Source organism: Ursus americanus, chromosome 2, assembly GCF_024610735.1.
Source record: "Ursus americanus isolate L20-20 chromosome 2, mUrsAme1.1.p, whole genome shotgun sequence".
Lineage (NCBI taxonomy): Eukaryota > Metazoa > Chordata > Mammalia > Carnivora > Ursidae > Ursus > Ursus americanus.
In genome coordinates this window covers 24,410,471-24,435,245 of record NC_142128.1, presented here as the reverse complement: position 1 = coordinate 24,435,245, position 24,775 = coordinate 24,410,471, and the positions used below count along the sequence as shown (strand labels likewise).

The 24,775-nt window shown below is 46.0% G+C and overlaps 1 protein-coding gene across 1 annotated transcript in view; it reads left to right on the top strand.

The window, feature by feature from the left end:
• The window catches only part of LOC123793863 (uncharacterized), a 77,228-nt gene extending 61,602 nt beyond the window's left edge, over positions 1 to 15,626 (top strand). The window contains exons 12-25 of the mRNA XM_087865584.1: positions 1,413 to 1,544; positions 5,859 to 5,880; positions 7,604 to 7,692; positions 7,926 to 8,003; positions 8,338 to 8,448; positions 9,038 to 9,101; positions 9,270 to 9,408; positions 11,429 to 11,530; positions 12,202 to 12,262; positions 12,367 to 12,402; positions 12,482 to 12,549; positions 12,673 to 12,767; positions 13,706 to 13,788; positions 15,438 to 15,626. Coding sequence (XP_087721710.1) covers positions 1,413 to 1,544; positions 5,859 to 5,880; positions 7,604 to 7,692; positions 7,926 to 8,003; positions 8,338 to 8,448; positions 9,038 to 9,101; positions 9,270 to 9,408; positions 11,429 to 11,530; positions 12,202 to 12,262; positions 12,367 to 12,402; positions 12,482 to 12,549; positions 12,673 to 12,767; positions 13,706 to 13,788; positions 15,438 to 15,626 — 1,269 coding nt within the window. The remainder of the gene's footprint in view (positions 1 to 1,412; positions 1,545 to 5,858; positions 5,881 to 7,603; positions 7,693 to 7,925; positions 8,004 to 8,337; positions 8,449 to 9,037; positions 9,102 to 9,269; positions 9,409 to 11,428; positions 11,531 to 12,201; positions 12,263 to 12,366; positions 12,403 to 12,481; positions 12,550 to 12,672; positions 12,768 to 13,705; positions 13,789 to 15,437) is intronic.
• Positions 15,627 to 24,775: the final 9,149 nt, after the last annotated feature.

Genomic DNA, 24,775 nt, shown 5'->3' with positions numbered 1-24,775 from the left:
GTGGCTATTCAAAGACAGTGTATGTTTCCACCAGCACACATTTTCCTGACCTCAGCAGTGAGGGCTAAAGATGGAAATGTTATAGATTTCAGGGCTACTTTCTAGAGAGTTGTGTTTGCACAAAATTCAAGCTTGGTGTGAGTTAGTACAAATTGCATCGTGAACGTCTTTTCTCCTGAAATACTTATAACTCTAGTTTTTGTAAAATGAGATGTGTTCTTTATTTTGGGGTCCATCTCTAGGAATTTAGTATTCTTTTAGAATTCAGGGGCCTCTGGATGGTTCATGCAGTTAAACGTCTACCTTAGGCTTGGGTCATGATCCCAGGGTCCTGGGATTGAGCCCTGTCCGGCTTCCTGCTCAGAGGCAGTCGGCTTCCTCCTTTCCCTCTGCCCCTCCCCCAGCTCATGCTCTCTCTCTTTCAAATAAATAAATGCAATCTTTTATTTTAATGTTTTCTCTCTTTAAAAAGTTAAATTTTATAATTGCTACTGACTGATTTAGTTACAATACTAAGAAATAGGAACATGGATTCCTTTCATTGGCTTTTTGGAGATAGGTGTTCGAGTAACTAAAACCTCACAGATATCCTCAAAATATACAAGATCACCTGATGATGCAAATCTTTATGTACTTCAGAAATCTGATGTTTTGGACTGTGATTCAGAAGCAAAGTGAGCATTGAAAGAAAACATCAATGTTTTCAGAAACCAAACAATAACTATAATTTATTTTTGTTGGAATAACAATCCCATGTTATATTAATGAGTTAATGAGAAACCTCCTGTCTGTCTCACTTATGTCCTTATCTGAACATCTGTCCATATAACATTCTCATTTTTATCTCTAGTACATGTTTTATTCTTGCTTTCTCTTGTTTTTCCATACATGTTGGGTGTATTTTTTGAAATGTTCCAAAGGAGTTTATCCAGGTCCTTCATGGATGTACAATAGAAGTCACTGACTTCTTACCTACTCTAAGTTTACATTTACTTGCATTGTCTATTTTATTTTGACTTATAAATTCTTAAGTTCTATTAGCTATAGAAAAAATATCTGCAATGTGCTTGTAGGGAAAATAAAATCTCTTAAGATTTGCCTATTAGATTTTTCCTGCAGCTTCCATGTTGTATGATCACAACATCTTTTTAAAGAATACAGTTTGTTGATATTTGACATAGGTAAGCAGCAATGAAACCATCACCAAGTAAGAGAGCAAACACACTCATCAGTCCCCAAAGTTGGCCCCTGCTCCTTTGTAATCCCTCTGTGCTCCTTCTCCTCCAGGAGGAGGCAGTTGAGAGGTGTGCTTACTTCCTGGAGGCTGGTGGGGAGTCTGTGAAGTTGATTCCTTGTGACATATACATTGTGAATGTCGTTGAGATTCTTCATTATCTCAAATGTTATTTCAGCTTGTCCACGTTGTGCCTGACCGTTTCATTCTCGGCCTTGATGGGGCTGGAGTTCTGTGGAACTTTGCCATTCTTACTGGCTATTTGGGCATTTGTGCCTTTCTCATTTACATCTGGAGAACCGTCCTCGCTGTAAGTATACCAAAGTACCTGATATACTTTTATTCATAAATAAGCAGAAAATTTTATAGTCACTGGACATTTTTATATCCATTCAGCACTAAAAATTTCCCTCTAATAATGTCAATTTTGATTATCACCTAGATTGAAATAGTTTTAAATTTCTTTTTTTTGGAACATTACACAGTATTTTATTTTCTTTAATTTTTTTTTATTATGTTAGTCACCATACAGTACATCCCTGGTTTTTGATGTAAAGTTCGATGATTCATTAGTTGCGTATAACACCCAGCGCACCATGCAAAACATGCCCTCCTTACTACCCATCACCAGCCTATCCCATTCCCCCACTCCCCTACCCTCTGAAGCCCTCAGTTTGTTTCTCAGAGTCCATAGTCTCTCATGCTTCATTCCCCCTTCCGATTACCCCCCCTTTCTTTATCCCTTTCTTCCCCTAGCGATCATCCTAGTTCTTATGTTCCATAGATGAGAGAAACCATATGATAATTGTCTTTCTCTGCTTGACTTATTTCACTTAGCATTATCTCCTCCAGTGCCGTCCATGTTGCAGCAAATGTTGAGAATTCGTTCTTTCTGATAGCGGAGTAATATTCCATTGTATATGTGGACCACAACTTCTTAATCCAGTCATCTGTTGAAGGGCATCTCGGTTCCTTCCACGATTTGGCTATCGTGGACAATGCTGCTATGAGCATTGGGGTTCATATGGCCCTTCTCTTCACTATGTTTGTATCTTTGGGGTAAATACTCAGTAGTGCAATGGCTGGATCATAGGGTAGTTCAATTTTTAACTTCTTAAGGGACCTCCACACTGTTTTCCAGAGTGGCTGTACCAACTTGCATTCCCACCAACAATGTAGGAGGGATCCCCTTTCTGCACATCTTCTCCAGCAATTGTTGTCTCTTGCCTTGTCAGTTTTTGCCATTGTAACTGGCGTAGGGTGGTATCTTAGTGTGGTTTTGATTTGAGTTTCCCTGATGGCTAATGATTTTGAACATTTTTTCGTGTGTCTGTTAGCCATTTGTATGTCCTCACTGGAAAAGTGTCTGTTCATATCTTCGGCCCATTTTATGATTTGTTTACTTGTTTCCCGCCTATTGAGTTTGAGAAGTTCTTTGCAGATCTTGGATACCAGTCTTTTATCTGTAGTATCCTTTGCAAATATATTCTCCCATTCTGTGGGCTGCCTCTTAGTTTTTTTGACTGTTTCCTTGGCTGTGCCGAAGCTTTTTATCTTGATGAAGTCCCACAAGTTCATTTTATCTTTTGTTTCTCTTGCCTTTGGAGATGTGTCATGAAAAAGGTTGCTTTGGCCAAAATAGTTTTAAATTTCTATTGAGGTGCCTTCTTGATCCATACGTGTGTTTTTCTTTATGTTCAAGCATAATTAGCAAACGGTGTAATATTAGTTTCAGGTGTACAACATGATTCAACAATCCTATACATTTCTTAGTGCTCATCACAATAAGTGTACTCTCAATCCCCTTCACCTCTTTCACCCTTCCCTCCTCTTACCCTCCAACCCATGTGTTCTTCAGAAGTGTGTTGTTTAATCTCCATTGTTTGGTCATTCTCCAGCTATCTTTCTGTTCTTGATGTCTAGTGTGAGTCATTTGTGGCCTGAGAACATACTTCCTGTGATTTCTATTCCTTTGGTTGTTCAGATGTATCTTATGGCCCCAAATATGGCCTCTCTCAGTGACTTTTCCATGGGAGATTGTGAAGAATGTCTGTACTTCTGTTGTTGAATGAAGTATTCTGCAGATGTTAATGGATGCCGTGGATTGGTGATGCTGTTCAGTTCACCTGTGTTCTCATGGAACTTCTGTATCTGCTGGATCTGTCAATGACCAATAAGAGGATTTTGAATTCTCCAGCAGTAGGAGTGGATTCATCTATTCCCACCAGCAATATTTTCAGTTTCTGCCTCATGTACTTTGACTCTCTGTTGTTAATGCACGCACATTAGAAATTGTTATGTCTTTTTGGAGAATTGACCCCTTTACCATTGAAGTAATGACTGTCACTACCCCTGACAGTTTTCCTTACCCTGTAGTGTGTTTTGAAGGATCATTTCAATGGCCGGGTTTCTAGTTTGATGTTTCTTTTAACACTGTAAACATTTTGTCCTTCTTGATGGCATGGTTTCTGAGAAGTGTGATGTAGTTCTTATCCTTGTTCCTCTTGGGTAAGGTGTTATTGCTCCCCTCCACCTCCTTCAGACACCTAGCCCAACCCCTGCTCCAGATTTCCAGAATTGTTTCTTTGTCTTTAATGATCTGTAGCTGAATAGTCTAGATCAGGCATTGTTAGTGTTTTTTGTTTGTTAGTTGTTTGTGTGTTTGTTTTGGTATTTATCTGGCTTTCGATGTTTTGAGCTTCCTGGATCTGTGATTTGGTGACTATATTAATTTTGGAAAATCCTCAGTCATTGCTTCAAATATCTCTCCCTTCTCTCCTGTAGGAATAGGTATTCCTATAATTTGTGTGTTACATGTTTTGTATTTGTCCCACTAGTCTTGGATTTTCTGTGCCGTCTTTGTAATTTTTGTCTTTGTGTTCTCTTTTGGAATTTTCTACTGGAATTTCTTTAGGCTCAATGATTCTTTCCTCTGGTATGTTGAGTCTGTTAAGGAACCCATCAAAGGCATTCTTGATTTCTGCTATGGTGTTGTTGTCTAGAATTACATTAAAATCTTAGAGGTTCATCTCTCTGTGTACATTCACCATCTCTTCTTCCTATTGTCCATTTTATTCTGAGATCCAGTATCATACATGGAAGGGACTTGTAATTCCTAGCCTGCTTAATCCCATCATCTCTGCCATGGGAAGTGTGTTTCTAGTGCTTGCTGTTGTGGTTTTTACCTGTAGTGTGCCCTGTAAGGTTGTGTTGAAAGGTAGGTATTGTGTCCTAGTAAAGAAACTTAGATAAGTGGACTTTAGGGTGATGTTTTCTACTTAACTGGCTAGGGGTTAGACTGAGTTTACTCCCAGGTGAGACAGGGAGGAGAGAGCACTGGAGTTGAGTATTTGCCCTCAGCTCTATTGCTTAGTCTTTGGGAAACCCCCAATTAGGCTCTGGTGACATATTTCACTTGAGGGCAGACCTTTCTGAGAAGAACAGAAAACTTTTGAGTTTATTTCTAAATGGGAATTTTCTCCCTGTCCCGGCCAATGGAGAAAGCTTCCCTTCAGAAAGAAAACAAAAATATTAAGTATTTGGTGTGCCCCATCCATCTTTTCACTTTTCCCGCCAGTGGGGCTGGGTGACAAGGGCCACGGAAGCTCAGAGGTTCCTAAGCAGCACGTGAAATTAATGGAATAGCCATGATTTTCTGTTTGCCCTCCACTGATGCACATTCCCCAACAACATTATCATGACTGGCTTGTTGATAGTGTGCTGATATTCCAATATCCTGGCAAGATTTGGGGGCTGGCCTCAGCCTCTCATCATCCTGTAAAACTTTTGAACGGGGAAATATGTTAATGGTGTCAAAATGGGGTCTTGCCTAGATTTTATTGAGCTATAATTTATCTGGGTGACTCGATTCTGGGGAGCCTGGTTCCCCTTTTTCGAAACATCAGCTGTCATTTCTGTTGTTGCTCATGCTTCATCACTCGCCACGTGCCACTCTTTTTCTCGTCGATGGCTTTCATTTCTTTTTGATGACCCTCCATTTGTAGTAGTCTGGGAAAATTCATAACACCTTGTGTGCTGTAACTGCATGTGAATTCAGCAAATAGCCAAGTCTTTGTAAGATTTCAGAAAGGCTTTCTAGAGAAGGCAAGAAGCATATCTTTCTCAGAGTTTTTGCTTGTTCGCCTTCCTCCCTACCGGCCTGCCTTCCTTTCTTTCTTCCTTCCTTCCATTTTATATCTTTCAGGATTGAACAATAATCCCAGGTTCTAAACTTCAGTGTGGATATTGGTTACAAAACAGTTAGGGAAACGATGAATTAATGATTATTTTTTAAATGTCCACCCGATCCCTTGTCAAAATTGAATAGGGTGAACGTTCATTTAATAGAATGTGAATAGATTTTGAGGTAAAACGTAAGTTATACACCTTTGTGCTCTTTATCAAAAATGAATTGTGAACTATGATGACTCAGAGAAAGTCATAGATGAGTTTCATAGTTAGAAATGCTAATTTTGTCTTCTTTCTAATCCTGTGAATTCATTCTGCTAAGTAAAATGATTACTGTAACTTCTTTCGATTACTATTTCAGTATTTATCTGAACTGTAGATTTTTTCTAGTAATATGTTTTGACATCAAACTTAATTTTGTTTCTTCCACTCTTAGATTGCCCCTCGACAATATGAAGGTAAGATTTCTGGCTTTAGTTTTCTTTGTAATAAATTCTCAGTACCGGTGTTTGATGTGGGTGTAATTTGACTAGGGATAAATGTGGTGACTTCTGATGTCTAATTGACTTGTTAAGTCTTGAAAATCTTTCTCTTCTCCATGTGGAGTCTAAGTGATAATGTGGAGGGTGTTGCCATCTCTTAGGAGACCAGGAGGAGGAACACCTCATGGGAGGAGGGAGAACAAAAAGGGTGTAATTTTGCAGAGAGAAGTTTAGGAGGCAAGTGAGGATAGGAGCCTGAGGTCTGGAGTGGGTACTTTGCCATGACCTGGCTCTTGGTGAAATGTGACGATGAGAAAACACTCTGAGTCTATCAAGCAGGCTACACTTGGAGAAGAAGACAGGTATTGCCAGGCAGAGTGTGTGTCACAAGAGAGGTTTAAAGCATGCTTTTGAGTTTGAAGTGGAGGGAGCCTTTCCTGCCAGGGGAGAAGGAGTGGAAAGGAACGTGTGCCAGGGGTGGTAATGTATTGTGTCCGGGCCTCATGGATTGTGGTGATTCCATGGTGCTGTCTGACGGCCGAGGTGGCTGCCTGGCCCTTAGCAAACCCTCGAATGCTGGTGTTTGTCCCTGTGAGTGCAGCAGTGGTGGTGGTGAGAAGAGAGATCTCGGGGCACGAGAGCACTCACATTGGGCCAATAGAAGAGAATCTGCACTTGAGGTAAGATGAGAGACTTATTATTTTTTGAAAGATTTGGTTTATTCACTTGACAGAGAGAGAGCACAAGCAGGCAGAGTGGAAGGCAGAGGGAGAGGGCGAAGCAGGCTCCCAGTTGAGCAGAGAGCTGGATGTGGGACTGGATCCCAGGGCCCCGGGATCATGACCTGAGCTGAAGGCAGTCACTTAACCAACTGAGGCACCCAGGTGCCCCAAGATGAGAGAATTAAGTGCCTGTTAGAGGAGTCTGTGTTCTAGAGCTTACAGGTGTTATCCACTTGTGATAGGGAGCTTCATGAGGGTTGTTTTCCCTTAAGGATGGAGGGTGGCATTCTCAAGTTGGGCTGAGAAAACCTTGTGTTCCAGGGAGTGTGAGTTACCAGGCACTCCAGAGACTCTGTGTAACATGGAGAGTGTACCCAAGTGTGTTTGATTCCAAAGATCTGGTCCTCCAGAGCCCCCAGCCTGGGGTTCCTGAAAGGCAATCTGTGAGCAGCAGGAAGTCATGGAAGGCCTTTGAGTAGCCACTCAGTTGACATTTTGAGCTTTCCTTGTGTGGAATTCCAAGTAGGACCTGGAAGTAGACGTGGCGCTGAGCAGGAGCAAAGGATGGTTTTGTTCATTTTGGGTTGTTTGCAGGGACCTACTTACGTACCTTAATCATTGGAGGAGAGAGATGTTAGTTGAAAGGATGCTTGATTTTTCTGTTACATCTCTGGTGATGACATAAGTATTTGCAGTGATTGAATTTTCCAAGAATGATGCTTACAGATGGGAGAAAAATAGAAGACATTTGATTGTGTTTCTCTATTTCTGAAAACATTTTAAGTAGGAATCTCCCTGAAATAGGTTGTCTTAGGTTTCAAATGCTGCTAAACCTTGCTTTTTCAGGCACAATGGGAATGCTATCAAGTTAGTTACACCCAAGTGTCCAAGAATGTGTCTCTGGGGCTATTACAGTGGGATTATTCGATGTCACTGGTTTTGCTAATTATCTTAGAAATTCTTTTTTCTCCTTTTAGTTACTTTACAACAAATAGCTGAAAAGATCCATCGGCTTAAAAATGAAAACAGGGAACTTGCTAAAGAAATATCCATTTGGGAGGAGAAGGTATCAGTGCCCTTTCAAATATTTTTTGTGATTTCATTTTGGTTACTTCCCCCTCTGGTAGTTCATCCTATTGACCTATTTCACGTGACCCACAAATGATCGCGATTCAAGAGAAGCTTCACAAGTGTAGAGCACTGCCTCTCTATCCGAGAAAGGAGTCACACAGCGTTAGATAGCTTTGCCTAACACTCTGCTATTTTTGAATTCTGATTCCCTTTTCGTATATTTTATAGATCAGGGAAAGAAAGAAACATCGCGCAGAAATGAAGAGAGAACATCAGTTTGTCTCTGACAAAATTCTTAAATTGAAGGTAAGGATCCCTTCTTTGCCTGAATTGTGTTCTAACAACAGAAATAAAAGTAATGAATTATTATTATTATTATTATTATTATTATTATTATTATTATTTTAAAGATTGATTTGCGAGAGAGAAAGAGCGAGTGGAGGGGGGCAGAGGGAGAGAGAGAATCCCAAGGAGACTCCATGCTGAGTGTGTAGGCTGACGCAGGGGTCAGTCCCATGACTCTGAGGTGGGGACTGGAGCCAAAATGAAAGCAGGAGTTGGACCTACTGCGACACCCAGATGCCACCCACGTGCCCTAAGTGATGAATTATTATTACTCATTCAATATGTTTTGTTGAAGGAGAACATCGGAAAGGTTGAACGGGTTAATGCAAATTTAAGTGTCACCCTTCATTTCAAGCGGACTATGTTGCAAGCTATGAGAGAGAAGAATGTCAAGAATGAGGACATGGTAAGAGTTGGCTGTTGAGATTTACCTTAACGTGGCTCGGGAGGCTTTTGGTCATTGGGTGAGGGGAGGGCAGCGTATTCGCTTGCTGTTTACCACAGTAGAGAGTGGGCATCTGGGAACTGAAACTCCTACCGAACAGTGAGCTGGAATTTCACTTAGGACCATCACGATGAGGTCTGCTATTTCAAGGACTAGGAAGTATGGTTTATTTCACAGCTAGGTAATTATCACATCGTTCAGCCCTGCCCTCCAAGATATGCAGAAAATCCCACAAGATACTTGAGTTATGAAGGGTGATAGCCAGCCAAATTGTATAGTCCCTTCCTCTCAATGCTGAAGAGAGAATTTTCAATGTTAATAGGGGAAGATATGTACATATATAATTTATGTATATAATTAGGTATATGTGTTTGTGTGTGTTTGTGTATATGTGTGTATACAAAAGTGTGGGTCTCCTTACTTTCTCCTTGTTCTATTTATGCCTCAAGGGCTTTCTTTGTTGCACTGCATGATCCCGTTCTGTTAGGTGCACTCACATTGTTCTGTGATCATGATTTCTTGAATGTCTTTCCTCATATCCGTCTTCAAGGCCCAAGATGCATTGGAGGATGAAGAGCAGGGAGCCTTGGAGTCCAAAAAACGTGTACTGAAGGGTATGTTATTTTTAGGGAAAGAAATCCCCAGATGCTGGCAATGAGTTTGCACTGGGAAGGCAAAGAATGCCTTCCTGCCTTCAAGGTCTTGCCCTTCTCCTTTCCCCAACAAAACCAAATTCTCAGGTCCCATGCCCACTCATACAAAAGAAAACTCATCCTTTACAGAAAGCAAAAAGGTCCTGGAACAGAAGTGCAACGCCCTGAGTTCTTTGAAAGCAGCTAAGGAAGTGGAATTGAAGCTGCTAAGGAAGAAATTGGGTATCGTGATGGATTTCTCTGAACGAAGAAAAGTGGCTGCCGAAGAGTAAGCTATTCCTGTGTTAATCGTCACAAACACTGTTGTATGAATTTATGTGGCAGCCAAGCTAGATAGTTGTAGTTCGTTGGGAATTGGATCTAGAGTATTTTTGCCAAATGCATTCTGTAGAAGTACCTGCCCTTCCTACCTTGATCTGTGCAACCTGCATTTTTGTTTCTGTTCCAACTGCTTGTCACACGTTGTGGTGTGATTCACTGGGGCAGAAGAGGGAAGGTACCAGCACTAATCAGCTTGATACCTGGATCCCCTCTGGGTCCATCTACATTGTCCTTTTGGTTTCAGTCTCATCACATGTTCTCATCAGCCCTGAATTCAGTCAGTTTCTTGTTCAGTACCAGACTTGGGTCAAGAATGTGTAGAGAAAAATGGAATTCTCTTGCTGCAGAAACAATGGGAATTTCTTTGTGGAAAGTGGGTTGGGGCTCCAGCAATACTGGATCCCTTCATCCAGTGTACAACCAAAATCGTTCACTGTGGCCCAATCCTAAGAAGGCCAGGGTATTTCCTGTCAACCTGATTTTGTAGGTGTAACTCTCCTGCGTCCCAAGCAAAGCCTGCAGTTTCACTAGGGGCTCACCTTTGCTGGCTGACCCTGAACAGCACTTGTTTCCTTCTAAGGCTGTGCTCATAAAGTCGTTCAGTTTCTTTGCAGTTCACTTGCCTGTTCCAGAACTCATTGATGAGCCCTGGGGAGCTTGGCTCCCACTGCCAGGTTGGCTTTCTCCTGGGCTTCCTTCTTCTGCATCTGGTTCTCCTGTTTCTTCATGCGCTCCTTAGAAGTTGGGTGCATTCACTCACGAGTTTCCACTTTTGTACAGTACTTCCTCTATTTTCCTCAGGAGGAGAAAGTTCTCAGGACCTTAGAGTCCCTCATTCATGCTGAAAAGCAAAACTGTTCCCCCTCTTCCCTGGAGACTCAGCTTTGTGCTAATCCTTCCCACACCGGGGGTGGGGGCCGCTCTGTCTCACTGGCATCTTGGTTCTGTTCATTGGTAAGTTCTTTCTGGGGCAGGTACAGTGTCCTGACCACCTTTCTCTCTTCAACACCTCACAGCTGAACCACTACATTACAGCCACTCCACAGAGCATGTGCTGAAGGATTGCCTGAGAGACCAGAAGCAAATGCATGAGTCCTTCTCTGTCTAGAGCTTTTGTCTCAGTTTCTAAGAGTCTTTTTGCATGTGATTCTTGAGTAAATCAAGAATCACATTGAAACCCTTTAAATCAACACCATGAACAAAAGAGTCTGAGGGCGACACAGGAAACCAGCCTTTCTAAGCATCGCTCTTTGCTGCTTTCACTATCAGTGGACTCTGTTAAAGTAGGTTGACTCCATGCAGTTGATAGTTGTCCATCTGACATCTGTTGCCTGGAGATAACACCCTGACTGTGTGACAGTTCACATCATTTTATACTTCAGGACATACTGTCAGCACTAAGATTGGCCTTTTCCTCCACCAGGATCTTTGAAGGAGGAAGCAGGGGTTGTACTTCTAAACCCTAGAGATGTCTGGGAGTGAGTTACCATGCTGATGAAGCCGTACTCTGGAAGGCTTCCTTTTGGGCTGTCCGTGTCGGGCACAGCCTTGGTCTGAGGATCGGGGCTCCCCATGGAGGTGTAGGACTAATGATGGTCTCCTGCTTCATCCAAATAGTTTTCAGGCCTAGTTTCTCACTTTGAACTGAAATGAGCCTTCACCATCTCAGAGAAAGAAAGACCTATTCTGAGAGGGCACAAAGTGCAGTGTTATTTGGTGACTTGGTGATGAATGAATTGAAGTAGAGAAGTACAAAGACAGCTCTGATTGCAGGGGACGTGGCAGCAGCCAGAATCTGATTTTTCTTTAGCCCTAAATGGGGCCTTCAGTTCATTTCCCTGATGGTGTTCACAGTCTGTGCATTTATGGAAGCCATTCAAATCTAGGCCGCAAGTGTGCTGGGAGGAAAAACGGCAGAAATTCTGGACCTTGGCTACTGGTCTATGTATATACCTTTCCCATTTTAGGAAGCTGGAAAAGACACTTTATGAACTGGAGGCAACAAAGAATCAGCTGTCAGATGCCGAGGAAAATCTGAAAGTAACCAAAGAAGAAATAGACAAGTACAAGTGAGTTCAGACACCATACTAGCGGCTCCTGAAATCCTTGTTTACTTTGTATTTTTCACCTTTGTACAATGTCTAGACTCAACAAGTAATATAAACAAAAATTCAGGGGACATATCCAGAAAGAATTAACAGACCCAAAGAGATAAGTTTTAGAAAGAGCAAAACAACCATGTTAGTAAACATGTCCTGATAACCAGCGCTGGCCTGACTCTGTGGAAACTTGTTCCACGCCAGAGTCCCTGGTTGTGGTGTCAATGGTGGTCATCTTGAGGAAAGCAGTTTGTCGTAGGATGAATCCTACCCATAAACACGGTAGTGCCATCTGATGGCGCTGGTCTTTGCAACCCTGGCAAACGTGGCGAGGATAGAAGTTAAAGGAGAATAGAGCTTCATGACGAAAGATACTTGTCATGTGATAAATTAGGGAAAGATTGAAAACGGGTAAGGAAATTATATCAACTCTGAACCCTGCATGTGTGGAGAAATGAGTAAGGAAAGGATGTGACAATAGCTTTGATCCTGCTGTCCACGTATAGTCATGTGGAAGTGTTTCCTGTGTCAGGATCAATTGGATGAGGGGACAGATAACTGGAGGACGGCCACATGGGCCGATGATTTAAAATCACACCCAATATTGGGCTTTATCTGACGAAAGCAATTGTACCTGACAGACAACAGATCGGAAAGATGCAAGACCAGCTGCAGGAGGCAGAGCTCACCTTTGAACGCAAGGTAACCTGAGCTGTGCCCCAACAGGCCCCTTACCGCCTCCTGCAGGGGACGGAAGTGGCCCTTAGATCCCTGAACATGCGCTTTTGGTGTGTTGGCTTTTTCAGATCGCAGTTCATGAAAAGAATGCTGTAGGGAATTGGGTAAGTGTTTTCTTTTCCCTGCTCTCCATTTGGGGCACAGTCCGGCACAACTGAAGATGGGTGGGTTTTTCTCCCGCAGATCAAGGCTCGGGTTTGGGAGCGGAAGATACAGCAGCAGAGAAGGGAGAACGCCTACATGATACACAGGTGTGCGAGTCTGATGTGCCTTTTTACGGGTGTTTTGAGGGGTGACAACTACACTGTTTGGTGTCCAGTAGAGGACGTGGTGATGTAATTCTTATAGATGTCTGCTCTTTCTCTGTATTCAAGACTGCGCATGATGAAAGGACAGATGCTGCCTGAGGGATGCATGAGGCAGGAAGCGATGCTGGGAAGACCTGAGATGTGGAGCCCTCCACGGAGAGGTAGGGAGCGCGCTGTGAAACAGGGCAGCCTGACTTCTGCTGGGAAAGCACACGGTGTCCTTCCCATTCCTGTGGGTGGTCATTGTGTGTCCTGGAGAGAATCACAAGCAGTACCTACGGACAGCAGGTTGTCTGAAGGGGTGACAGGTGGGTGTTTTCCTCAGATTCCCCCAGGCAGCAGGGCACCTGTCCCTGTGACAGGCGGAGCTCACGCCCGTCCCATCATTGCAGAACCTCCCCTGCCCCCCACCACCGCCCAACTGAAGAGATGGGCCTGGAGGAGTCATGAGCCCCAGCTTCCTTCCCACCTTGACTCAGTGGTAAAGAGTTTTTGAGAAAAGAAAAAGACTATTTGAAAAAAAGTCATTTATTTACTCTTTATGGAGGTTCCTTTATTTTGGTTTTCTTTGCAATCTGCAGTACTGCATTTATCAGTGAGATGTGTGCATTTTACTCCTGTAATGTTATTAGTATGATGTCACAGCTTTACTTCTCAATCTCCTATTGTTTCTTTGCTCCCGACTATACGATCAGTCTACTCCATTTCTTCTGTTAAATATTTCCATAATAGCCAGTCACACATGCTAGGCCTCATCTGTAGACTGAAAGATTGAACCATGAGCCTGTGGCTTGAGGAAGAATGCATGCTGTTCATTTTGAGGCTTTATTCATTCGTAGTTGGTTTCCCCGGAGCAGTCTACTGCTGTTTCTTTAGCTATGAAAGCACCTGAAGCAGATGGAGGACGGTGGTCCCTTCCTCGAGGGGGAGGGGCAGGTGTCCCCCTTGTCATCAGGGGTCAGCAGAGACATGAGGGAAATGCTCTGTGTCTAGGAAGGGACCCGAAAGAGGGAGAAGGTGGGACGTGGTGGGGGAGGGTTTGGAGGGTTGGGTTGAATTCTGCACAATTACAGTCTGAATAAACTTCCATGCATTCTAGGGCATTGGTCTGATGCTGAAGCTGATGGGGCACCCATGAGGAACAACGGCACTGAGCCTAATAGACACCCTGGGATGTACAAGGTAACTACCGTGGCCTTTTCCACTTTTTCCAGAAACTTCCGATTTTGAGCAACACCGTGTCCTGGCCTTGTGTCTGTTGGGTGGGTCGTCCAGTTTGTCTGTGGCGTCGTTCACCTCTCAAAATACAAGCGGCTCACCCAGGGGCTGACAGGCTTCTCCGTTACAAATCATCATCTTTGGGGGCCTCTCCCAAAGCCACAGGTGGTTACAGGTGAAGGATGGCAGAACACTGTGTGTGTGTCTGTGTGTGTGTCTGTGTGTGTGTGTGTGTGTGTGAAGGATGGCAGAACACTGTGTGTGTGTCTGTGTGTGTGTGTGTGTGTGTGTGTGTGTGTGTGTGTACCCCTGCTCACCCATAGCGCACAACGGGGAAATAACTCAAGGAACATGACAGCTCACTGCACACTGAAGTCTCTGGGCTGCCTGACTCCCATCGGGGTAGGTTTAGGTGCGATATGTATTGTGTTCGTATTGCAGTTAGATAATTAACCTGTGACAAGGTCTGTGGTCATCCTCACGACTGGAAACCAGGGGAAGCTCTCCGTCGACTTTTTATTATCTGCTATGCGGTTTGGAATGTGCTTAGATAGGCCATGTTTCGTAAGTCATCCCTGTTTTACTTCTGCTGGTAAACGTGCTATACAGAATCCCTCTCCTTGTACCCTTTCCACAACTATTTTGCATGATCAAAGCTGTTAGTGTCGTGTCGCAAAACACACTGTGACACACACTTTCTGAAGGGGGGATGTTAGCGATTATCTGCATGACCGGTGCCCCACAAGCCCTTCGGTTGGGCTTCTAGGAGCAGGTCGTTTGGTCCTAAGTCACAGTGAGAGCAGGTTTCTTCTCTCATCACACGTTCTCGAGTTTTCCATCGGAAAGCATATACAGTTTTGTGGATTCTCTAACTTATGCTTCCCATCTTAATTTCCTATTGGACAAAATTACTCTGGAACTCAGTGTGCTGAAATGTCCGAGTGACTGTGTTTTAAGATAAGCACAGCTGCTGAGTTATAGAAGGGTTATTGGTATCACGTTCCTTTTGGAAAACACTTTTCCAATTCCCCTGTCAGATCACAGGCCCCTAATTCCTCAAGTGTGTTTGTGGCCATGGCCAGAAACTGCAGAGAGCAGAAGACCCTTGTGTCAGGAAGTGAGGCAGCGTGGGGACAGTCAGGGGCTTGCAGGCAAAGGATTCACCTCGAGTGGCTCGGATTCCTGAGAAGAAAGGGCAGTTTCATCACATTCTCTCTCTTGTTAACAAACCAAAATATTCTGTGTGGTTGAGGAGGAAAGATGAAGTGTTGTCCAGGATCCCGATGCCTCCGTGTCTGGAGTGTCCTGCCTTCACTAGTTTGCCATGCTCCTTTTTCATCTTCGAAGATGCTACTTCTTGCTAGTGACCATTGGCAGACATGGTTAGTGATGTTTGGTGACAGTAGGTTATTCCTGTAATATCCATTCCCCTCTCCCCCCTTGTTATAGTTGGCAGCAGTGGGGAGGGGTCAAGTGCTCTAGCACGGATGCGGCTCTGCTGGAACGTGGTATCGGAGAAGGAGGCAGATGCTGAGAGCTCTTTCTTTGGGTTTCATCTCTTGGTGTTACAACTTCTGTCTGTCTCACCAAACTATTTTCCTGTCTGTCTGCAGGTGGGTCCAGATGTGAGAGGGTTTCCTCGGCCCACCTGCATGCCCTGCCCTATGGACCAAACTTTACCAGGCTTCATTGGCTGTGGGCCACCTCAGCCTCCTCCACCTTGGTCGACATGCGGGCCTCCCCTGCCCCTCGTTCCGCCACCCTGTGGTAAGATGATCTGGATTGCATTATGTGAGTTGTAGCGCGTATTCATCATGTGACTACATGTGTCGGTGGAGAAGATGTAGAGGAGGTACCACGAGGCTTTGCAATGCAAGGATCAACCTGAGTGAGGACACAGGAACATTCCTCAACTTTCTGTGGACATCCATTTCGTGGACTGTCTCGTTTCACCATACAGAACTGGGCAGCAGGGGTATGCCATTGAGAAGAAGTGTGACATTGTGCAATAGACAGACTTAAAAGCATTGCCCAGGTGCCCTGCACAGACATGATGTTTTGGGCTCTGGGCTTAATGGAGCACAGTCTTTACATCACTTGCATGTGTGGAGGCCCCAGTTGTCCAGCGTTATTGATTAGTTCTGAAATCATCTCCACTGTGCGGAGTGGTCATATCCCCAAGGGTGAGGGACTGGTCTCTCCTTTGTCCACAGAGGTCAGCGGAGACCTGTGAGAAACGCTCTGCATTTGGAAGGGACCTGAGAGTGGGAGAGTAGAACAGGCTGGGGCAGGTGTAGAGCTTTGGCTTGAATCTTGCGTGGCCAACACCCGTCTGAATCCACCTCTGTCTCTTCTAGGGCCTCGGTCCAATTCAGAAACCTGTGGCGCTCAAGGGGACAAAGGTGGCACCGTGCCCAAGAAGGACCCAGAGAAGGACAAGGTAAATACGGTGGCTGTTTCCAGTTGTAACCATTTCTGGAATCCTGTTCCTGTCTGGGCAGCACCGTGTCCTGGCCTTGTGTCTGTTGGGTGGGTCATCCAGTTTGTCTGTGGCGTCGTTCACCTCTCAAATACAAGCAGTTCACGCAGGGGCTGACAGGCTTCTCCGTTACAAATCATCATCTTTGGGGGCCTCTCCCAAAGCCACAGGTGGTTAGCGGTGAAGGATGGCAGAACACTCACTGTGTGTGTGTCTTGTGTGTGTTTGTGTGTGTGTGTGTGTGTGTGTGTTTGTGTACCCCTGCTCACCCATAGCGCACGTGGGGGAAATAACTCAAGGAAGCTGACAGCTCACTGCACACTGAAGTCTCTGGGCTGCCTGATTCCCACTGGGGTATGTACAGGTGCGATACCTATTGTGTTCGTATTGCGGTTAGATGATTAACCTGTGACAAGGTCTGTGGTCATCCTCACGACTGGAAACTAGGGGAAGCTCTCCGTGCATTTTTTATTATCTGCTTTGCGGTTTGGAATGTGCTTAGATAGGCCATGTTTCGTAAGTCATCCCTGTTTTACTTCTGCTGGTAAACGTGCTATACAGAATCCCTCTCCTTGTACCCTTTCCACAACTATTTTGCATGATCAGAGCTGTTAGTGTCGTGTCGCCAAACACACTGTGACACACACTTTTGAAGGGGGGATGTTTGCGATTATCTGCATGACCGGTGCCCCACAAGCCCTTCGGTTGGGCTTCTAGGAGCAGGTCGTTTGGTCCGAAGTCACAGTGAGAGCAGGTTTCTTCTCTCATCACACGTTCTCGAGTTTTCCATCGGAAAGCATATACAGTTTTGTGGATTCTCTAACTTATGCTTCCCATCTGAATTTCCTATTGGACAAAATTACTCTGGAACTCAGTGTGCTGAAATGTCCGAGTGACTGTGTTTTAAGATAAGCACAGCTGCTGAGTTATAGAAGGGTTATTGGTATTACGTTCCTTTTGGAAAACACTTTTCCAATTCCCCTGTCAGATCACAGGCCCCTAATTCCTCAAGTGTGTTTGTGGCCATGGCCAGAAACTGCAGAGAGCAGAAGACCCTTGTGTCAGGAAGTGAGGCAGCGTGGGGACAGTCAGGGGCTTGCAGGCAAAGGATTCACCTCGAGTGGCTCGGATTCCTGAGAAGAAAGGGCAGTTTCATCACATTCTCTCTCTTGCTAACAAACCAAAATATTCTGTGTGGTTGAGGAGGAAAGATGAAGTGTTGTCCAGGATCCCGATGCCTCCGTGTCTGGAGTGTCCTGCCTTCACTAGTTTGCCATGCTCCTTTTTCATCTTTGAAGATGCTACTTCTTGCTAGTGACCATTGGCAGACATGGTTAGTGATGTTTGGTGACAGTAGGTTATTCCTGTAATATCCATTCCCCTCTCCCCCCTTGTTATAGTTGGCAGCAGTGGGGAGGGGTCAAGTTCTCTAGCACGGATGCGGCTCTGCTGGAACGTGGTATTGGAGAAGGAGGCAGATGCTGAGAGCTCTTTCTCTGGGTTTCATCTCTTGGTGTTACAACTTCTGTCTGTCTCACCAAACTATTTTCCTGTCTGTCTGCAGGTGGGTCCGGATGTGAGAGGGTTTCCTCGGCCCACCTGCATGCCCTGCCCTATGGACCAAACTTTACCAGGCTTCATTGGCTGTGGGCCACCTCAGCCTCCTCCACCTTGGTCGACATGCGGGCCTCCCCTGCCCCTCGTTCCGCCACCATGTGGTAAGATGATCTGGATTGCATGATGTGAGTTGTAGCGCGTATTCATCGTGTGACTACATGTGTCGGTGGAGAAGATGTAGAGGAGGTACCACGAGGCTTTGCAATGCAAGGATCAACCTGAGTGAGGACACAGGAACATTCCTCAACTTTCTGTGGACATCCATTTCGTGGACTGTCTCGTTTCACCATACAGAACTGGGCAGCAGGGGTCTGCCATTGAGAAGAAGTGTGACATTGTGCAATAGACAGACATAAAAGCATTGCCCAGGTGCCCTGCACAGACATGATGTTTTGGGCTCTGGGTTTAATGGAGCACAGTCTTTACATCACCTGCATGTGTGGAGGCCCCAGTTGTCCAGCGTTATTGATTAGTTCTGAAATCATCTCCACTGTGCGGAGTGGTCATATCCCCAAGGGTGAGGGACTGGTCTCTCCTTTGTCCACAGAGGTCAGCGGAGACCTGTGAGAAACGCTCTGCATCTGGAAGGGACCTGAGAGTGGGAGAGTAGAACAGGCTGGGGCAGGTGTAGAGCTTTGGCTTGAATCTTGCGTGGCCAACACCCGTCTGAATCCACCTCTGTCTCTTCTAGGGCCTCGGTCCAATTCAGAAACCTGTGGCGCTCAAGGGGACAAAGGTGGCACCGTGCCCAAGAAGGACCCAGAGAAGGACAAGGTAAATACGGTGGCTGTTTCCAGTTGTAACCATTTCTGGAATCCTGTTCCTGTCTGGGCAGCACCGTGTCCTGGCCTTGTGTCTGTTGGGTGGGTCATCCAGTTTGTCTGTGGCGTCGTTCACCTCTCAAATACAAGCAGTTCACGCAGGGGCTGACAGGCTTCTCCGTTACAAATCATCATCTTTGGGGGCCTCTCCCAAAGCCACAGGTGGTTAGCGGTGAAGGATGGCAGAACACTCACTGTGTGTGTGTCTTGTGTGTGTTTGTGTGTGTGTGTGTGTGTGTGTTTGTGTACCCCTGCTCACCCATAGCGCACATGGGGGAAATAACTCAAGGAAGCTGACAGCTCACTGCACACTGAAGTCTCTGGGCTGCCTGATTCCCACTGGGGTATGTACAGGTGCGATACCTATTGTGTTCGTATTGCGGTTAGATGATTAACCTGTGACAAGGTCTGTGGTCATCCTCACGACTGGAAACTAGGGGAAGCTCTCCGTGCATTTTTTATTATCTGCTTTGCGGTTTGGAATGTGCTTAGATAGGCCATGTTTCGTAAGTCATCCCTGTTTTACTTCTGCTGGTAAACGTGCTATACAGAATCCCTCTCCTTGTACCCTTTCCACAACTATTTTGCATGATCAGAGCTGTTAGTGTCGTGTCGCCAAACACACTGTGACACACACTTTTGAAGGGGGGATGTTTGCGATTATCTGCATGACCGGTGCCCCACAAGCCCTTCGGTTGGGCTTCTAGGAGCAGGTCGTTTGGTCCGAAGTCACAGTGAGAGCAGGTTTCTTCTCTCATCACACGTTCTCGAGTTTTCCATCGGAAAGCATATACAGTTTTGTGGATTCTCTAACTTATGCTTCCCATCTTAATTTCCTATTGGACAAAATTACTCTGGAACTCAGTGTGCTGAAATGTCCGAGTGACTGTGTTTTAAGATAAGCACAGCTGCTGAGTTATAGAAGGGTTATTGGTATTACGTTCCTTTTGGAAAACACTTTTCCAATTCCCCTGTCAGATCACAGGCCCCTAATTCCTCAAGTGTGTTTGTGGCCATGGCCAGAAACTGCAGAGAGCAGAAGACCCTTGTGTCAGGAAGTGAGGCAGCGTGGGGACAGTCAGGGGCTTGCAGGCAAAGGATTCACCTCGAGTGGCTCGGATTCCTGAGAAGAAAGGGCAGTTTCATCACATTCTCTCTCTTGCTAACAAACCAAAATATTCTGTGTGGTTGAGGAGGAAAGATGAAGTGTTGTCCAGGATCCCGATGCCTCCGTGTCTGGAGTGTCCTGCCTTCACTAGTTTGCCATGCTCCTTTTTCATCTTTGAAGATGCTACTTCTTGCTAGTGACCATTGGCAGACATGGTTAGTGATGTTTGGTGACAGTAGGTTATTCCTGTAATATCCATTCCCCTCTCCCCCCTTGTTATAGTTGGCAGCAGTGGGGAGGGGTCAAGTTCTCTAGCACGGATGCGGCTCTGCTGGAACGTGGTATTGGAGAAGGAGGCAGATGCTGAGAGCTCTTTCTCTGGGTTTCATCTCTTGGTGTTACAACTTCTGTCTGTCTCACCAAACTATTTTCCTGTCTGTCTGCAGGTGGGTCCGGATGTGAGAGGGTTTCCTCGGCCCACCTGCATGCCCTGCCCTATGGACCAAACTTTACCAGGCTTCATTGGCTGTGGGCCACCTCAGCCTCCTCCACCTTGGTCGACATGCGGGCCTCCCCTGCCCCTCGTTCCGCCACCATGTGGTAAGATGATCTGGATTGCATGATGTGAGTTGTAGCGCGTATTCATCGTGTGACTACATGTGTCGGTGGAGAAGATGTAGAGGAGGTACCACGAGGCTTTGCAATGCAAGGATCAACCTGAGTGAGGACACAGGAACATTCCTCAACTTTCTGTGGACATCCATTTCGTGGACTGTCTCGTTTCACCATACAGAACTGGGCAGCAGGGGTCTGCCATTGAGAAGAAGTGTGACATTGTGCAATAGACAGACATAAAAGCATTGCCCAGGTGCCCTGCACAGACATGATGTTTTGGGCTCTGGGTTTAATGGAGCACAGTCTTTACATCACCTGCATGTGTGGAGGCCCCAGTTGTCCAGCGTTATTGATTAGTTCTGAAATCATCTCCACTGTGCGGAGTGGTCATATCCCCAAGGGTGAGGGACTGGTCTCTCCTTTGTCCACAGAGGTCAGCGGAGACCTGTGAGAAACGCTCTGCATCTGGAAGGGACCTGAGAGTGGGAGAGTAGAACAGGCTGGGGCAGGTGTAGAGCTTTGGCTTGAATCTTGCGTGGCCAACACCCGTCTGAATCCACCTCTGTCTCTTCTAGGGCCTCGGTCCAATTCAGAAACCTGTGGCGCTCAAGGGGACAAAGGTGGCACCGTGCCCAAGAAGGACCCAGAGAAGGACAAGGTAAATACGGTGGCTGTTTCCAGTTGTAACCATTTCTGGAATCCTGTTCCTGTCTGGGCAGCACCGTGTCCTGGCCTTGTGTCTGTTGGGTGGGTCATCCAGTTTGTCTGTGGCGTCGTTCACCTCTCAAATACAAGCAGTTCACGCAGGGGCTGACAGGCTTCTCCGTTACAAATCATCATCTTTGGGGGCCTCTCCCAAAGCCACAGGTGGTTAGCGGTGAAGGATGGCAGAACACTCACTGTGTGTGTGTCTTGTGTGTGTTTGTGTGTGTGTGTGTGTGTGTGTTTGTGTACCCCTGCTCACCCATAGCGCACGTGGGGGAAATAACTCAAGGAAGCTGACAGCTCACTGCACACTGAAGTCTCTGGGCTGCCTGATTCCCACTGGGGTATGTACAGGTGCGATACGTATTGTGTTCGTATTGCGGTTAGATGATTAACCTGTGACAAGGTCTGTGGTCATCCTCACGACTGGAAACTAGGGGAAGCTCTCCGTGCATTTTTTATTATCTGCTTTGCGGTTTGGAATGTGCTTAGATAGGCCATGTTTCGTAAGTCATCCCTGTTTTACTTCTGCTGGTAAACGTGCTATACAGAATCCCTCTCCTTGTACCCTTTCCACAACTATTTTGCATGATCAGAGCTGTTAGTGTCGTGTCGCCAAACACACTGTGACACACACTTTTGAAGGGGGGATGTTTGCGATTATCTGCATGACCGGTGCCCCACAAGCCCTTCGGTTGGGCTTCTAGGAGCAGGTCGTTTGGTCCGAAGTCACAGTGAGAGCAGGTTTCTTCTCTCATCACACGTTCTCGAGTTTTCCATCGGAAAGCATATACAGTTTTGTGGATTCTCTAACTTATGCTTCCCATCTGAATTTCCTATTGGACAAAATTACTCTGGAACTCAGTGTGCTGAAATGTCCGAGTGACTGTGTTTTAAGATAAGCACAGCTGCTGAGTTATAGAAGGGTTATTGGTATTACGTTCCTTTTGGAAAACACTTTTCCAATTCCCCTGTCAGATCACAGGCCCCTAATTCCTCAAGTGTGTTTGTGGCCATGGCCAGAAACTGCAGAGAGCAGAAGACCCTTGTGTCAGGAAGTGAGGCAGCGTGGGGACAGTCAGGGGCTTGCAGGCAAAGGATTCACCTCGAGTGGCTCGGATTCCTGAGAAGAAAGGGCAGTTTCATCACATTCTCTCTCTTGTTAACAAACCAAAATATTCTGTGTGGTTGAGGAGGAAAGATGAAGTGTTGTCCAGGATCCCGATGCCTCCGTGTCTGGAGTGTCCTGCCTTCACTAGTTTGCCATGCTCCTTTTTCATCTTTGAAGATGCTACTTCTTGCTAGTGACCATTGGCAGACATGGTTAGTGATGTTTGGTGACAGTAGGTTATTCCTGTAATATCCATTCCCCTCTCCCCCCTTGTTATAGTTGGCAGCAGTGGGGAGGGGTCAAGTTCTCTAGCACGGATGCGGCTCTGCTGGAACGTGGTATCGGAGAAGGAGGCAGATGCTGAGAGCTCTTTCTTTGGGTTTCATCTCTTGGTGTTACAACTTCTGTCTGTCTCACCAAACTATTTTCCTGTCTGTCTGCAGGTGGGTCCGGATGTGAGAGGGTTTCCTCGGCCCACCTGCATGCCCTGCCCTATGGACCAAACTTTACCAGGCTTCATTGGCTGTGGGCCACCTCAGCCTCCTCCACCTTGGTCGACAAGCGGGCCTCCCCTGCCCCTCGTTCCGCCACCATGTGGTAAGATGATCTGGATTGCATGATGTGAGTTGTAGCGCGTATTCATCGTGTGACTACATGTGTCGGTGGAGAAGATGTAGAGGAGGTACCACGAGGCTTTGCAATGCAAGGATCAACCTGAGTGAGGACACAGGAACATTCCTCAACTTTCTGTGGACATCCATTTCGTGGACTGTCTCGTTTCACCATACAGAACTGGGCAGCAGGGGTCTGCCATTGAGAAGAAGTGTGACATTGTGCAATAGACAGACATAAAAGCATTGCCCAGGTGCCCTGCACAGACATGATGTTTTGGGCTCTGGGTTTAATGGAGCACAGTCTTTACATCACCTGCATGTGTGGAGGCCCCAGTTGTCCAGCGTTATTGATTAGTTCTGAAATCATCTCCACTGTGCGGAGTGGTCATATCCCCAAGGGTGAGGGACTGGTCTCTCCTTTGTCCACAGAGGTCAGCGGAGACCTGTGAGAAACGCTCTGCATCTGGAAGGGACCTGAGAGTGGGAGAGTAGAACAGGCTGGGGCAGGTGTAGAGCTTTGGCTTGAATCTTGCGTGGCCAACACCCGTCTGAATCCACCTCTGTCTCTTCTAGGGCCTCGGTCCAATTCAGAAACCTGTGGCGCTCAAGGGGACAAAGGTGGCACCGTGCCCAAGAAGGACCCAGAGAAGGACAAGGTAAATACGGTGGCTGTTTCCAGTTGTAACCATTTCTGGAATCCTGTTCCTGTCTGGGCAGCACCGTGTCCTGGCCTTGTGTCTGTTGGGTGGGTCATCCAGTTTGTCTGTGGCGTCGTTCACCTCTCAAATACAAGCAGTTCACGCAGGGGCTGACAGGCTTCTCCGTTACAAATCATCATCTTTGGGGGCCTCTCCCAAAGCCACAGGTGGTTAGCGGTGAAGGATGGCAGAACACTCACTGTGTGTGTGTCTTGTGTGTGTTTGTGTGTGTGTGTGTGTGTGTGTGTGTGTGTGTGTGTTTGTGTACCCCTGCTCACCCATAGCGCACGTGGGGGAAATAACTCAAGGAAGCTGACAGCTCACTGCACACTGAAGTCTCTGGGCTGCCTGATTCCCACTGGGGTATGTACAGGTGCGATACCTATTGTGTTCGTATTGCGGTTAGATGATTAACCTGTGACAAGGTCTGTGGTCATCCTCACGACTGGAAACTAGGGGAAGCTCTCCGTGCATTTTTTATTATCTGCTTTGCGGTTTGGAATGTGCTTAGATAGGCCATGTTTCGTAAGTCATCCCTGTTTTACTTCTGCTGGTAAACGTGCTATACAGAATCCCTCTCCTTGTACCCTTTCCACAACTATTTTGCATGATCAGAGCTGTTAGTGTCGTGTCGCCAAACACACTGTGACACACACTTTTGAAGGGGGGATGTTTGCGATTATCTGCATGACCGGTGCCCCACAAGCCCTTCGGTTGGGCTTCTAGGAGCAGGTCGTTTGGTCCGAAGTCACAGTGAGAGCAGGTTTCTTCTCTCATCACACGTTCTCGAGTTTTCCATCGGAAAGCATATACAGTTTTGTGGATTCTCTAACTTATGCTTCCCATCTGAATTTCCTATTGGACAAAATTACTCTGGAACTCAGTGTGCTGAAATGTCCGAGTGACTGTGTTTTAAGATAAGCACAGCTGCTGAGTTATAGAAGGGTTATTGGTATTACGTTCCTTTTGGAAAACACTTTTCCAATTCCCCTGTCAGATCACAGGCCCCTAATTCCTCAAGTGTGTTTGTGGCCATGGCCAGAAACTGCAGAGAGCAGAAGACCCTTGTGTCAGGAAGTGAGGCAGCGTGGGGACAGTCAGGGGCTTGCAGGCAAAGGATTCACCTCGAGTGGCTCGGATTCCTGAGAAGAAAGGGCAGTTTCATCACATTCTCTCTCTTGCT